Raw genomic sequence first — 15,844 nt, forward strand, 5'->3', positions numbered from 1 at the left:
TTACATTTAAGCAACACTGTTTATGTAAAGGCAAAATTTCAGTTTAACATTTTGACTTTCAGTCTGTAACAGGCCAATAGTCACTTATTAATTTTAACCGATGATTTTTTTCATTCATAACCTTTAGGTTTACTCCTTATGAGTGGTACAACCCTCACCCCTGCAACCCAGACTCGGATGTGGTTGAAAACAATTTCACTCTAATAAACAGTGTCTGGTTTGGAGTCGGCGCACTTATGCAGCAAGGTATCCCTTTATTATCTTTTTATGCAGGCAGAAGTTTTCCTTTGGTAAAGCACATTTAATCATTCCTTTTAAGTATTCATTTAATTTCAAGTAAGTAAGTATTCAATTTAATTATGAATCAATAATGTGATTTGTAATCTTATCTGATAGGATCTGAACTGATGCCGAAGGCTCTCTCTACAAGGATAGTTGGTGGGATATGGTGGTTCTTTACCCTGATCATTATCTCTTCATATACTGCCAACTTGGCCGCCTTCCTCACAGTGGAAAGAATGGACTCGCCAATTGACTCCGCTGATGATTTGGCCAAGCAAACCAAAATAGAGTACGGTGCCGTAAGAGATGGCTCCACCATGACCTTTTTTAAGGTAACCGTCTTTTTGTTTTACAGGACAATTGTAGGGGAAGAATGGAAATAAGAACACTGCTTTTAATTTTAATTAGCCTGGCAAGTTTTACCCTTGAGCCAACAGTCTTCAGTCATGTGCAGCCTGACTGGCTGGCATAAAATTGATTTGGTTTGGAAAAAGAGGAGGGTTAAAGGTTAGTGTCTTGGAAATTTCCCCATGTATCAGTTTAACAAGAACCTGTGGGAGACTGTTCCATAAAGATTTGACGGATTTATTATTTTGCCTGCAGCAGACCCAGCAGTTTATCTAAATCTATGGTGAAAATTGAATGAACTTGAAGAGATTTGTGCTCTGATGCACAGCAGGAGATGGCACCAGTCAACAGATACCCTGCAAATATGGTTTCATTTTAAATATTAGAAGCAGGCGCCAAAGGTGTGGAAAGGTGTAAAGATGCTTTCTTTTGTCTAAAATGCCGTTTTGGTGCTTGTAGATTTGACCGTGGTTTTAATAATCCACAAATGTTGATTTTGATTCAACAGAAATCGAAAATCTCTACTTATGAGAAAATGTGGGCTTTCATGAGCAGCAGGAAAAACACAGCATTAGTGAAAAACAACCGTGAAGGGATTCAAAGAGTCCTCACTACAGATTATGCCCTCTTGATGGAGTCGACCAGCATCGAGTACATCAGCCAGCGCAACTGCAACCTCACACAGATCGGAGGCTTGATAGACTCAAAGGGCTATGGTGTTGGAACCCCAATTGGTAAGAGTGATCACTATATAATAATTTCAGTAATAACCATTAATTACCATGCTCCTTCTCAGAAACCTAAAGATTACGTTACTGTAATTCCTGCTATAGGCTCCCCTTACCGAGATAAGGTCACCATTGCAATCCTGCAGCTTCAAGAAGAAGGGAAGCTCCACATGATGAAGGAGAAGTGGTGGAGAGGGAATGGCTGCCCAGAAGAGGATAGCAAAGAGGCTAGTGCCCTGGGCGTGGAGAACATAGGGGGAATCTTTATTGTATTGGCAGCTGGACTAGTCCTCTCAGTTTTTGTAGCAATTGGAGAGTTTATTTACAAATCCAGAAAAAACTTGGACATCGATGAGGTGAGCGTCGGCCAGTGCGAATGGCACAACAAGTATTAACAAAGACTGTTATGACCATACTACACGCTTGTGTTGTCGTTCCAGGACTACAGCAATCACTAGGCCAATAAAAACTGAAGTCTGAATGTGTCGAACTGCATTGTTACAATCAAAACAAGTTTTTAAGGCAAAGTTTTGTGTTTTCAGTAGTTTTTATGTAGAGCACACAAACATTTTAGTCTCGATTGGAAGAATAGGTTAGAAACCCTTTTTATGATGATGACAGATTGTTGTTGACTTCTGACATCGTGACTCTTGACCATCTTGGCCTTGCTCTTTGTTTTTGTTTTTTTAAACATTACTCCGTGTGAGAGAAATGTCATTTTCATGGTGTTATGGGTAAGTGATGGTAAGTGGTATCTTTCCAGTAATGACTGATTCTCTTATGACACGTTTGTCATTTTCATATTTACAGTGCACGGGAACTTTGACACATTTACAAACTTGTTGATTTATTTGACAGTTTATGAGTGAGTACTCCCTCAACATCTTATTCATCAAGTTGCTTAATGTCTGTACTTTTTTTGTATCATATGAAGTTTATGAAATGCATGGATACGTTTTGTCATGTTGGAGCTGTTTCAAAATGACTAAAAATATGTGAGAACATTACATCCTTTAACCTTTAACTTTTTGATTGTTTTGCTTTTGATCCTGGGCCTTCACTGGATCGGGCCTCAACTTACACGCACTTGAGGTCGCATTTAGAAGACTAAAGCCTTGTAACTTTAATATGACTTTTATATTGCAGCCGTCTCCCTTTCTCACATTCAGTTGTGATGTTTTTCAGTCTGTCTTTTCTGAGAAACGGCTTTCATGAGACACATTTACTCACGTTATCCAAGAAAAGAGGTGATGTGATTACTGACTTTGGGTTTTTTGGCTTTTGGGTTTGAACTGCACTATTTAAAAAAAAGCCACTGCATTACACACAAACACACACACACAACTATATTTACAAAAGTTAAACCCTTGGCACACATATAAGCTGTTGGTATTTTTAGTACAGACTAACAAACAATCCTGTATTTCCAAGTCACTTCTCCCACATTCACCATGGATATAAAGTCGTGTATTAAATTGTGCATCTAAAACCATTAGTTCAAATGGATTACAAATAAAATGTAAAGGATAGAGATGTAACCTCAGCATTCAAGAAAAAAATGGGTTTGATGACACATCCTACAGTCCATTCATCCCTGATTCACCTTTCTCTTTGCCTACCTGTTTCCCCTCAATAAGGCATAGCTTTGAAAATAAAATCCTCATCCTCATCATTATAAAGATCCACATTAAACATTCCTGGTTTAAAATTGGCCAGGCCTTGTCACACATATTTGAAAATCCTGCAAATGTAAGGAAAATATTTTGGGTGAAAGTCTGATACTGTATCCTGCTTGTTTTGTCTATACATGCAGGATTAATGTCACATTTCAGATGATGGAACAGGAATAAGTGTAGCTATGACTAAAGACTGTTAAATTACTCATTAGCTCAGTTTAGACTTGGACTGTTTACAATGTCTATCGAGTGCCACAACAGTTACCTAACAGATGATTGCAGTTTCTGGCATTCCTAAACATTAGTGATGTACTTTATTGTACCTTAGGTACCTAAATATTGAATACTTAACCTAAATATTCATAAAGAATCAAATATTAAATATTACAAATTTGCTAGTCTGCTTGTATGTTTATAGTTTTTTGTATGTGCTGAAGAAAAGTTTTTAATATCTAAAAAGTTAGACATTAACTGCACGTGGCCACAATTTAAATGTATAGTATTTACACAGTGGTATGTTTGCGTAAAGAACACAGCTTGTAATTTTTGTCATGAAGCTATAAAGAGTTGTTTCAACAGCTGAATGTTTTCAATGCTAACATATAAGACATGGGTATATCTTGTTATTATCATATTTATGTCAGAGTAAAGTCGAGTACAGGGTAGGCAGGATTAAAGAATACATTCCTCTGTCATCCAAAAAGACTTTTGGAAAACAAAACAAAAAACAGTTGCCTATCAATGCATTTTTTTCAGCTTTTCCCAAATATAAATATAGTCCTACAGATATCTACAGATATGATATTTGCTTTGGGAGCGTTGATGGAAGAGCATAGAGACAGTCAGAAGGGGTTGCACTGTGTCTTTGTGGCTCTAGAGAAAGCATATGATGGGGTGCGAAGCGAGGCATGAGGACAGGGTGAGGTGTGCATTTGGAGGGACAGATGTGTTTAAGGTGGGGAGGGGATTATATCGGGGGTCTGCGCTGAGCTTTTTCTTCTTTGCAGTGATGATGAACTCTCTGTTCAGAATGTTTTTGATGACTGAAAGAGAACATTTAACATGAAAAATAATATAAATGTTAATTCTGTCATTGAGATAGGTGTACTTTTTTACCGTTACTTAAAATACACCTTAGAAATGTGTTTTATATTGTTAAAAAATCTGAAATGGATGAAAAACCTACTCTGTTTGTCTTTGTTCAAAGGTTAATGGGTTCCTTTAAAGCTTTGTGGACTTTTTTCTGCACAGCTAAGCTGAAAAAAAAGAAAAAGATTCTCTGCCGAATCTCTCACAACAGTGGTGTTAATTAAAAACCAGTGTACTTGGCAGAATTGAAGGCATCATTTCTTTGCTTTCCTGCTTGTCTTTTGACACTGATAAATTCTAACAATTTCCCCATGACTAGTAAAATAATATACTCTGGTACAGTATGGTGAGATTTTGTCCTGAAATACCCTTTCTTGTGCTTATAGTGTTCTAAATTCAACACAGGGAGGATTGTTAGGATGAGAAACAAGTGTGAGTGTAATCTGTCACTGTACAACCAGCTGTTGATCTGAAGGTTGCAGATCAGGGTGCTGCCTAGCTGGGGCCAGCATGTCCCCTTGTTCCTCTCATTTCTCTGTGAGATTACAGTATTATGGTCCTCATTCATATAATCCTGTCAATGAGATACAGCCCCTTTCTCTGCACTACCCCCAAAATGAAGTTCAGCACTTCAGCATGTAATCAGTTAGGAGACAGTAGGTTATGAGACTTATGTGGTGCTGCAAGAAGGTCACAGACCTTATGCAAGGATTAATTATACAAGTATTGTGTCTTTCTCCAGGGTTTAAACTAGAGAATATTGGTATATAGATCTTCTCTCATTAGTTTTGCATTCACAGTGTTTCTATTTTGGAAACACCATTGGAGATGCTAATTGACATTTCAGGATATTAACTGCTATTTACTGGGTTTCAGACCGATATTCTAATAAGGATCTTGGTTCATGTTGGTGTGCTATTCCAAAATTGAATTGTCAACTTTTCTTCAGCGCTTTGTTGTGTTTATCTCACAAGGAGAATGGATAAGAAGTGTCATATTTGCAACAATAATCATGCATTCGAGCTTAAAATATTGGTGCCTGCTACCTTCTACATATTATTTGCATCTGTGCCATAAAAAGAAACTCTTTGCAGTCCTACACTGAGCAATGTCATTGTTATTAGCATATATGTTCTCCTTTAGCAATGTTGTGAGCAAGCTAACTTCCAGATGCTTTAATTTCTAATCTTGTTTTTTTCCCCTTTCCCTCCTGTTTCCTAATCCTTGCTCCCCGAGTGTAGTACGACTCCATCGTCAAGAGGATAATGACTTGAATCATTGCATAAAAGGGACATAAACGCTTTATGGAAATATAATCATGTATTGAGTGACAATAAAAAAATCAAGGATTTATGATTACATCGACAATAAGCTAAGCCAATTCAAGCTGTCACTTTGATTTAAAAAATAAATGTCCCAAATAAGAACAAAGAAAATGAGAAGGGGAAGAAAAACAACAAACAACACCAAAGAAAAGTCTGAATTCAGATTTTAGGGACAAAAAAAGGAAATATAGGCTATGACACAGAATATGTATCAAGACGGATACTGAGGTCAAGAGGGCTTTGCATTAATCTCACATTATGACAGTTTAAGGTTTTGGTATTCTGATGAATTCCAGGATTGGGCTTTAACTGCTTTCATTTTGTTTGCTGGTCTTTAATCTTCTAACCCTGCGTTCTTAATCAGAACTCAGAGCAGGTTTTTAATCTCGCATGAATGAGGCCGCGGATTATGGGCCTCTGACCTTGCCATGCCTCGCAGCTGCTTCCTCCTCAAATCAAGTCTTTCGTCCTGTGTAGCTTGCAAAAGAGGGATCATCTTAGTCTTGCACTACAATGCCGTAAATTCTGAACCGTATATAAAAGACAAACACTGTGGAACTGAGTTTTAAGATGGAAATTTGTAAATAGGTGCTTGCAGTGCTTTTTTTTGAGGGTGATATTCACGCTGACACGCATCAAATTGAAGATTTGGTACAGATGCATCGTTCCAGCGGACAGAGATCATATCTGATGTCTGTAGTATTATAATGATCTAATCATTTTGCTTTTTCGATGGAAAACCAGTTGTTGTGCTCGGAGTGACATCTCTTTGTCAGGGTGTGAGGTTACTTTTCAAAAACAGGTTCCAGTTTTATGAGTTGCTCCATGGCTGCTGGTGTAATTACCACTTTAACCTTGAGGATTCTGTTCTGAGGAAAACAAAATGAGATTGCTTTTTCTTTCATTGTCCCCAAGTGCTACCGTAGTTATTTCAAAGGACACAAAATAATAATTCACATCAGAAGACAAAAACATCTTGACAAAATTGCTTCTTCAACTCTGCAAGACTTTCTTAAAGTGGTGTTTCTGTTCTGTACTGGTTTGTTTGATCTATGATCCTCTCCAGTCTGCAATGAAAGAGGAGCACTCAGACCAGTGTCGGATCAGATTGTTGCTTTGCTTTGTTAAGCCCCTAAAATTTAAACCTTAACAAATGCACAACCCAATTTTCTTTTGGCAGCCTGGAACACGAACAGTAAAATGAATTACTAGTCATTGCTACTGATTGCTAAATGTTACTGCTCACAGATGAATCCTTGAGGAGGTTGTGCCACTGCAATAAATTTTAACTAAATGTTTACAAGAGTGAGAGAGGAAATAATATTCCTTGTTTGGAATATTCTTGCTGTATCATTGTTGAATTTGTGAGCTTTGGCAAATGGCTGATTATTATAAAGTATTACATAAAGATTGTTTGACAACAGTTATAAGTGAGGGGTCACTGACTAGCAGACTGATGTGTCATCTTAGCGTCAACCTCAGAACATCCAAACCTAATGTTTATTGTGTATTTGGGATGTATTTTAAAGATTGTTGTCTGCATCATCGATACCTGCAAAAGGACTAAATGTTGCCCTAAACATGTGGACATTTAGGTGTGTGCCATTTACAGACAACAGACATGATGATGGCTAAAATGCAGTTAGGATTTTTTTTTTTTTTTTAAATAACATCTGTCTATGTGAAGGAGACGACAGATTGCTTTTCATTTTTATAGGGGCTACAGGTTTTTATTGTGTAGAACTACCACTTCTATAAAATAGGCAAAAACTTTACAAACTCAAATGATTGGTCGGGTGCTTTTTGAGGAAAGCTATCTTTCCTGCATCTACAGAATAACCCTGAAATCTACAGGGATAGTTGTCAGATATGCCGTACTTTTTTTAATTTCCTGTCTGCAGATTTCCAGGGTACCTTTCCTCTTCAAAGTGCTAAGGTCATTCATCAGCCTCCATCTGACTCTGTCTTTAATTTCAACCTTTTTTAGAGCCTGCTGAATTATTCTTTGCAAAGCCACTGCAGAAGTACTAAGTCTCTAGACAACTATGTTACATATTGTGTTTATAGATATGAACTTATGAAGACATGAACTTGTATTGTTGATTTTGTTGGTTAAAGTTTTTTTAACTTTGAAGGTTAAAGTTAATTTGTTGGCATGGCCAAAAGATTTTAGTAAGAGCCAGAGATAAATCACAAAATTGTTTGTTTGTTTTTTAAACCTGGGTTTGTTACTGGGTTTTCATTTACTCAATTAAATAAGTTTTGTTTAATCGGATGACAGATAACAGGAAATTGCACATTTTTCTGTCAGGTGGATTAGCACAAACTCCTTGCCTTCCCTTATTTAGAGTTCAGTGTGCAGTTACCCTCCCTGAAGGTCTAGTCTGAGCCTCTTATGTTACTCTAGTCACGTCTGTCTCATCTGGTGAGGTAGAGTTATACTTCCATCTACTGGCCAAACTCTGGTAGCGCACACAACCAAAGATTGGAAGTTGAAATAAAACAATGAATGATAACAAAGTGTTGTTTATTTAAATTTGTAATCCATAAAAGCATTTAATAAAAATACTGAACATGCAGACAAAACATGTAACACAATGCCATCAATATTAGCTCTGGGTTAATGTGCAATAGTGCTTGAAACAAGCATATACAAAGATGCCCTCATCTTTTTGAATCCATATTACACAATTGCATAAGGCACATTTTGCATAAAATGAAATAACTTCTTATGTTCCCTTGTAACACTTTTAGACCTACTAGAGTTTAAAATACATTAGTATTCAAATAATGCGGTTGAAAAGTTAGGTTAGCTGTGTAAATTTGTTAGTCTACTGGAAAAGATTCAATTAGTTCTATGCCTATTTAATCAAAGAAATAGCATAGTTGTAAATATTAATACAGTATGTGTTAAGATTAAAACAACAGACTAATTAGCGTAAAATAAAACATCTTTTTCATACCTGTTTGGGTGCGCAGCATGATTCAAAATACAGTCAGGTTATGAGCTTCCCTGAGAAAAGCAAACCTACTTTTATCCTCCTAATTTTCAAATGGAAACTTTTAGGAACTACCTGAAAATTGCCTGCACCTTTAAAACAATGAATACTGGTTAATTTTTTTTGCTACAGTAAAATGAAGACTAGAAGTACAGCAAAGAAAACGCCTGACATGATAGTTGCCTCTACCAGGCAGACAATTATTTAGTGAAACACACAGGAAAGCATGTCTATCCCAAAAGAGGATTACAATATAGAACCAAGTTTCACCCTTTGACCTGTGGGCCTGCATGATTACAAGTGACCATGTAGTTTAAGTCCAGTTACTATAAGCTGCTGTTCATATCCAGACAGGCACTGAGCAGAGATGTAGGAACAGGGCAGCCCGTGTCCTCTGTGCCGGCCTGCGGCTCAGCGACTTGAACTGTTTGTACAGTTTGCCCGCTCTGCTCACACTCTGAACTTACCAATTCAATTGCTGGAACAATGTTGGGAGAAGGGATGGGAATATCTTGCGAGGAGAATCTGGAAAGAATCTGTAACTGGTCCTGATCAGAGCAAGATTCAACACTTTTACACAGGCCACAAAGGCTCTGCTGCATGTCCTCAAGGTTTTGCTTCAGTTCTGTTTGCTCCTGGAGCAGCCGCTCTTTCTCACTTTTCTGTGGGGAGGATAACAGTAAAGCTCACTCATTTTTGACCTTTTAATAATGCATTTGGTTCATTTCATCTACAATTTAACTGTACAATTTTTTTGAAAGCCCAGTTACTACTAACGAGTACCACCTCTTGTTTCCCTACCTGCAGGCTAGCTAGCATTTTCTGCTCTCTGGGATACATACTGCAAAGCTGAGAAACCTGCAGCAAGTTCTTATGAAGAGAGCAAGGTGTACCACTGCTAGCTGCAGCTGGAGTTCCAAGGAATGACGTAATCAACATGAGCTGAGGCTAGCTAATTAGCACTTAATAACATACATAAAAAGACATCAATCAGTGGAGCTGGTAGCAAACATTTAACCAAAATTTCTCATATTCTCTCTATAGTATTTAATATACTAGTCCAGTCAGTTCAATTTATAAACCTATCTCTACCACTCATTATTAAAGTTATTTCAATAAAACAGGATACATTCAGTTACTTTTACCACCCTACTTACAGCCATTTATGTTATATAAAGTGGACAAGAACTCCTATGATGATGAAGAAATCAAGGTTCCAGTTATCCTGCCCGGGACAGGATTACCTGGGTACAACCTTGAAGCTAGAGGGTGAGTGCCTGGTTGCTGCACTTGAGGACAGGGTTCAGTGCCATTCAGATTGGGGCGAAGGTTCTGGCAGTCCTATCCCCAACTTCCAAAGCTAGCTTTTGGTACACAGAATGTTGCTTCTCTGGTGGGGAAGGGGCCTAAGCTGGTGCACAAGGTGTTGAGATACAGTCTAAATATAGCCGGCTTGGCTCAACACATAGCTCAGGCTCTGGAACTAGTTTCCTGGAGGAGGGCTTGACTCTGGAGCTGTCCTAAGAGGTGGCAGCCAGGGGTAGATATGCTTGTATCCCCCTGGTTTACTACCAAAAAGTTGAGGGCTTTCTTCATTGGATAAGAAGGTTGCTTTCCTGAGCAAAATTCTAGAGGTGGCACTGCTGTTGTGGTGTTAAACCAAGAACCAGATAGTGACCTATGGAACTCTAGATGCAGCTGACAGGTAACAGCAGTGGACTGCAGCTCTTGCAGTAGCTGAAGCAAAAAATGTGTGGGAGGGGTTTGATGTGACCATGAAATGAGACTTTTGGTCTGACGACTCAGGAGGGGTTAATGGGGCTCTACTCACATTAGATACAATAGGTGTGGGATACTGCTGACCTCCACTGAGGACTGAGGTGGTGGGAAGGTGGGAAGTATGGGGTATCTGGTGTGTTGTTATGAGCCATTCGGACCCTGTGCAACCACAGCGAGAGCTTGGTTTGCATTGCTGGCAGAAAATCGGATTCATTCAGATGGCTGATGATCTCCGCTGGACACAGATTTGTCACAGATTCTGTTCAGTTTTTTGGACACATCATTTGGACGTAGCCAAGTAGGTCTTAGTATTTCAGGGTAGCATTTTGCGAATGATGTGGTTGTGTTGCCTTCATCAAGTAGTGACCTCCAGCTTGCACTGCAGCGATTTGTGACCAAGTGTGAAGCGGCAGAAATGAGAATCAACACCTCCAAATCCAAGATCATGATTCTCAACCAGAAAAGGGTGGAGTCCCCACTCCGAGTCTGGGAGGAACCGCTGCCCCAATTGGAGGAGTATCTTGGGTTTTGTTCACAGCTCAGAGAATACTGGAGACTGAGACTGGGTAACCAGATAGGGGTTGCGTCCACAGTGATGCAGACACTTTACTGATATGTTGTGGTGAAGAGAAAGTTGAGCAGAAAACCCAAGCTGTCAATTTGTCTGACAAATTACATTCTTACCCTAAACTATGGTTACGAGCTCCGGTTAGTGGCTGAAAGAATGAAGATAATGGATACACTCTGTGAAATGAGTTTTCTTGAGAAGCTGACTGCGCTGTCCCATATAGACAGGATGAGGAGTTTGGATATTAAAGAGTGACTTGTAGAGCTGTTGCTTCTCCACATTGAAAGGAACAGTTGAGGTGGCACCTGACTAGGATGCCTCCTAGGTGAGGTGATTTGGACATGTGATACCAGGAGGAGGCACCCCCAGTGCCCAATGGTGAGATTATTTCTCTCATCTGGCCTGGGAACAACTCAGTGTTTCCCTGGACAAGCAGGAAAGCAATGGTAGGGAGAGGGAAGACTAGACTGCTCTGCTTAGACTACTGCCCCTGTGACCCGAGTGTGAATAAGGGATAGAAAAAGGTGGTAAGGATGCGTCAGAAAGAAGTGTTATCCACAAAGCTGCAGTTCACAGTGGTCATCATGTCAAAGTTAAAAAAAAATATTACTAGTTTATGAAATTACATTATAGCATGTTTAAGAGTATGTTTGGAAAATCAGGCATGTTAGAGTCAACTTACTAATCCTTTGATTTCACATTCTAGCTGGTATATGCTGTCCAGTTTTCTCTTCCGGCACCGCTGTGCAGCCACACGGTTTTTACTTCGTCTACGGACGTCATGGACGAAGTCCAGCTGCTCCTGGGTCAATGAATGTTTTTTCAGAAGCTGCTGAAATTCACTCCGGCTCAGCACTGAGATTTGCTGCACTGGGAATGGAAGCTGAACCTGAAGATTAGAGTTAAACAATTTAGATTAATTTGATTTTCTATCTTCCATTACCAATAACCAAACATCAGACGCATATATAATAACAACCTCTTCCGCTCTTTTGTTGTTGGCCTCAGTATCGCCATCTGTGTCCAGGTCAGAGTCATCAGCAGAGTTTATTGAGGAGGACATACAAGGGCTCTTCTCTGCCTGAGACAAGCTGTCGGTGTGTGTAGCTGCATCATCACCTGTTCCAAGGTCCCTGAGAAAGGGACAGTCTCCTACACTGGCACTCAGGTCCAGCTGCTTAAGCCAGTGAAAGTCAGATGCTTTTGCTAGATTATTTTGTTCCACTGGATCCACAGGAAGTGGCTGAGCCTGAGACGGGCAGAGGTCGGACCAGAATCCTTTTGCCAGATGTTCAGCCACCTCCCTCTCCACGCGACTTCTCTCGCCACATCCTTCTTCATGGCTTAGAGTAGTCAGTGCAGAGTTTGAAAGATCACCTGTCATTCCCTGTTCAAAGTGAGCCTCACTCTGTTTTATTAAAGTACTGCAATCTTCTGCCCCTGAAGTCTCGAGTGGACATGAGCTAGGGATGCAATTGGTTTCTGCACCAAGTGTCTCAACAGTTTGTTTAATTTCTCTGCCTGGTGGATCAATGAGTTCTGGTGGATTCACATCCCCCGAGGCTGACAGCTCACAAGATAAGCCGCAGTCTGCCAAACGCATCTCACTTTGACTGCACACGTCTCCCATCTCTAAAATGTCGTTTTCACAAAACTGAGACGGATGATCTGCTTTGTCAGAGTTTGGGCAAGGCAGAGACAACATGGGGCACATGCCATTTCCTGTTAACTCCAGAGATAAGGGGGCCATTTGTGGTCCACAGTTCTCCAAACAGAAGTGTTCCTCCCTGCTGTTTGTCTGACCTTGTGTACTCTGTGGACACTGCGACGGGAAGTCTATTTGTTCATCACCTCCTGAAGGCACTGAGCTGTGTGACTCACATGATTCTGGTTGGCTACTCTCTGCACGAGAGCCAAAACTTGCACTAGGATCCCGGCTCTGGCAACAGACTTTTTGCTTGACCTCCTGTGAGGATTTTTTGCTTTCACAAAACTTTGGGATGAGAAAATCAAAGCATGTCGACTCCAAGTTGTGAAATCCTAAAACCTCAGCACTGCTGTGAATAGCATCAATGTTTTCTTTGGTAAAAAGGAGCTTTGATGTATAGGCAAATTGAAGCAAAGGTTCAAACCCCTCTACGGTCACCTGCAGGGGAAAGACATAAATTGTTGAAACATAATAAAACACAATGAAACTCAGGCAGCTCAAAAATTCAGTTTCAACAGGTCTCTTATGTACCTGTATTGACCTTTTTAAGTTGAATTTTCCAAACACTGCATATAAACTGTTTTTCACTCACATTATGACACAAAATGGACCAAGTAATAGAAGCTAGTGGACAGACAACAAATCTAACTATGCATACACTTTTCATGGATAATAGGGATAAAATAATGGTGCCTGTATAACATTACCACCATTTACTTTCAACAGTATCACCCATATTAGTTTTTTCCCTATATAAATTGGCTGAACCCCAAGGCACCAACCTCATGTGGCAAGGTGATGATGGGATTCTGGCTGGTGACACTGGTGACCCTGCTGTGAAAGTATTCACTGCAAGAAGCCAAGACAGAGCAATGAGCACGGAAACTCCTGTCTTCCACCACCACCGTCACATCACACAGGACGTCCTGCTGTCTCTGCTCATTCAGACACTGCAGAACGTGGGCGCTGTGCACTGCAGACTGGAAGGTGAACACCGATGTGCGAGGAGCTTGGAGCGCCATAGTTCTTACAAGCTCAGCCTGTGCAAAAAAGAGAGCCATATGGAGTTAACAAAAATGTCATGATTACACAAGAAACATTTCTCTAGGTTTATCAATGTGTATTATATTATAGTGGCTACAGAGTGGAGCAGTTTACACATTTGCCTAACAAGTGAAAGATTCCCAGCTCAAGACACAAATCTCTTTGAGTTGGAAAAAAAATCTGCCAAATCATGCAGAAGTAACTATAATTATTTTCTTATTTCGTCTAGATTTTGCATCCATTTTAATTAATTTGTAAAAATAAATAAATAAAAGACACAGTACAGAAATTCATGGGTTTCTGGTTTTCCGATGTTGGTACTGTAACTCATCTATGACGACATAAACCGTTCCAGATTTTAGACCAATTGTAAGTTGTCAACGTGACTTTGAATGTATGTTTTCTTAAGAGTTTGCAGACATTCTATGGATTAAATAACTAAAAAATGAGCAGAATACAATACAACTAATCATTGCTTGCACTAAAGGTGTCTTTAGCAAAGCCTTCCGTGTATCATGAGGCAACCACAGACAGCTGCAAGGCACATTTTTTTGGTGAAAAAAAAAGAAAAAGAATAATGTATCACAATATTTTGTGTGGCAATAGCATATCAATACAGGGACACCAAATATTTATATTTTATTTAATTAATTAAAATACTGGGAATATTACGAACAAGAGGGTTCATCTCATGTATGACCGAGATAATGTTAGCCGAGCAAATTTATAAATCACGAATGTATAAATCAGCAAGACTGAAAAAACAATGGACACACTTAGCTCAGCAAAGCTAAATCCTGATTCAGAGCAAACTAACGGCCCAGTCACTCAAGTAAAACAGGACAGCAAATTCCTTGCAATCAAAAATAAACTAATACATTAAAAAAAATAAAATAAATCAGTGGCTGCCTTGTGACTGTATTTAATTTTTTTCTAAATGTCTAAATGGTTGCTCACAGCTTGAGGGTGTTGCACAAAAATGACCATTTGGGACTGCACTGATCATTCAGTCCAAATGAGTCTTTATCAGTTTTCTTATAAAACAGGGAGATTCCGGAATACAAATCTAATAACTAAGTGCCAGTTTCTGTCTATATAGACAGCAAAAAAAGTAGCTTTCAATGATTTATCACAGTTAAGTGTTATATTAACAGAAACAGACTGCATGTAATTACCAACTTGACCCAATTCAATCAAAAACTGACGGCAGACCCTCTTATGGTAACATTTATTGCACATTTTAGTGACAGTGTTTATATGAGTAACAATCTCATTTTGTGGGGAAAAAAATAAGCGAAGTGAAATAACTTTATTTTACTGGATAAAACAGACTGACAATGTTAAATGTAATATGCAGTTGGAAAAAAAGTGAGAAATCCCAATGTTGAGTATTGCAAGGGGAGCTTTAGTATTATGTAAAGTTATGTAAAGGTTCAGGAACTTAAACTGCTGTTATGGGCAGCAGAAGTGGTACAAGACATCCAACCAGCTACTTGGCGAAACACTTGATTATGAATAAAATTCTCCCTCAAGGAAATTACTGATGAATAGTTAGTCAAATATACTTATATAGGTATTAAATTCTAACGACATGTAAAAACATGCTCCAGTGCGTTTTTCTTTTAATCTGACTAAAGTAACGAAGAGAAAAATAACTATAACGTTCGCTAAAATTACTTCTAACATAGTCCTTAAGTTAAGCGACTGCCTCTCAATATTTAACTATCTAACTTCGCAAATATTTAATCTTGCCGATAACTAATAGTTCCCCACAGCAAGGAAATGTGGGTTAAACGGTGACTCTTTAACTTGTACGCCAAGTTCAACGCTAAAATGCTGACTCACGTTTAGCCAAGTTAATCAACTGGGCCTGGTGGATAAAGGCAATAAAAGCATGTCCAAAATTATGATCAGTTCGTTATGTTACTGACGACTTATATTAGATTCGTTTAGCTAAACAAATAACAGTGGTAATTGTCTGCAAACGGAAAAGCTTGAGGCTAGGCCAGACCGTTAGCTTTAACTGCGCTCAGTTCGTATTTATCCTTTGCTAGCAAAAAAACAGAAACTGAAACATTCCGCTATTGTGACTTTACTCGATGCTCTTTAAAAAGCCAAACGTTTACTGACCTGCCATGCTACCTGGATAACACTGCCATTAGTAAATGTAGGGATAGGGTACAGATGCTTCTGGCCATTCCGAGCCTGACTTCACTGTAGTCATGTGACAGCTTGGACAAGGAAGCGCTAGCAGCACTTACTGCGCAGACTCATAGCAAGTATCGACAAACCAGCACA

At 39.2% G+C, this 15,844-nt stretch overlaps 2 protein-coding genes across 3 annotated transcripts in view; one reads left to right on the forward strand and one right to left on the reverse strand.

The window, feature by feature from the left end:
* Window positions 1-7,927, forward strand: part of LOC146560127 (glutamate receptor ionotropic, kainate 1) — a 33,991-nt gene extending 26,064 nt beyond the window's left edge. The window contains exons 12-15 of one of the 2 annotated variants that reach the window (XM_085243984.1): window positions 128-246; window positions 397-614; window positions 1,139-1,364; window positions 1,464-7,927. In XM_085243984.1, coding sequence (XP_085100110.1) covers window positions 128-246; window positions 397-614; window positions 1,139-1,364; window positions 1,464-1,753 — 853 coding nt within the window. In that variant the 3' untranslated portion in view covers window positions 1,754-7,927. The remainder of the gene's footprint in view (window positions 1-127; window positions 247-396; window positions 615-1,138; window positions 1,365-1,463) is intronic. The other variant, XM_085243983.1, reaches the window with a different exon arrangement.
* A 31-nt stretch (window positions 7,928-7,958) lies between these two features.
* On the reverse strand, window positions 7,959-15,790 carry LOC146560128 (transcription regulator protein BACH1-like). The gene is made up of 5 exons (XM_085243986.1): window positions 15,677-15,790; window positions 13,285-13,542; window positions 11,774-12,940; window positions 11,477-11,683; window positions 7,959-9,109 (listed from the first exon to the last, which is right to left on the reverse strand). Exons 2-5 carry the CDS (start codon window positions 13,522-13,524, stop codon window positions 8,774-8,776), a joined length of 1,950 nt encoding a protein of 649 aa, XP_085100112.1. The 5' UTR covers window positions 13,525-13,542; window positions 15,677-15,790; the 3' UTR covers window positions 7,959-8,773.
* Window positions 15,791-15,844: the final 54 nt, after the last annotated feature.

The sequence above is a fragment of the Mchenga conophoros genome, linkage group LG14, assembly GCF_057382185.1.
Source record: "Mchenga conophoros isolate Kocher_MC1m ecotype Shallow Benthic linkage group LG14, M_conophoros_male_GT1.1, whole genome shotgun sequence".
Lineage (NCBI taxonomy): Eukaryota > Metazoa > Chordata > Actinopteri > Cichliformes > Cichlidae > Mchenga > Mchenga conophoros.

What these genes read in the sequence shown, in the direction of transcription:
- LOC146560128 (XM_085243986.1), bottom strand. Translation starts at nt 13,524, where the DNA reads ATGGCGCTCCAAGCTCCTCGCACATCGGTGTTCACCTTCCAGTCTGCA. An exon ending in TCATCACCTTGCCACATGAG is followed by an intron (nt 12,941 to 13,284) that starts GTTGGTGCCTTG and finishes TTTCCCCTGCAG; the next exon opens with GTGACCGTAGAGGGGTTTGA. An exon ending in ACAACAAAAGAGCGGAAGAG is followed by an intron (nt 11,684 to 11,773) that starts GTTGTTATTATA and finishes TCTAATCTTCAG; the next exon opens with GTTCAGCTTCCATTCCCAGT.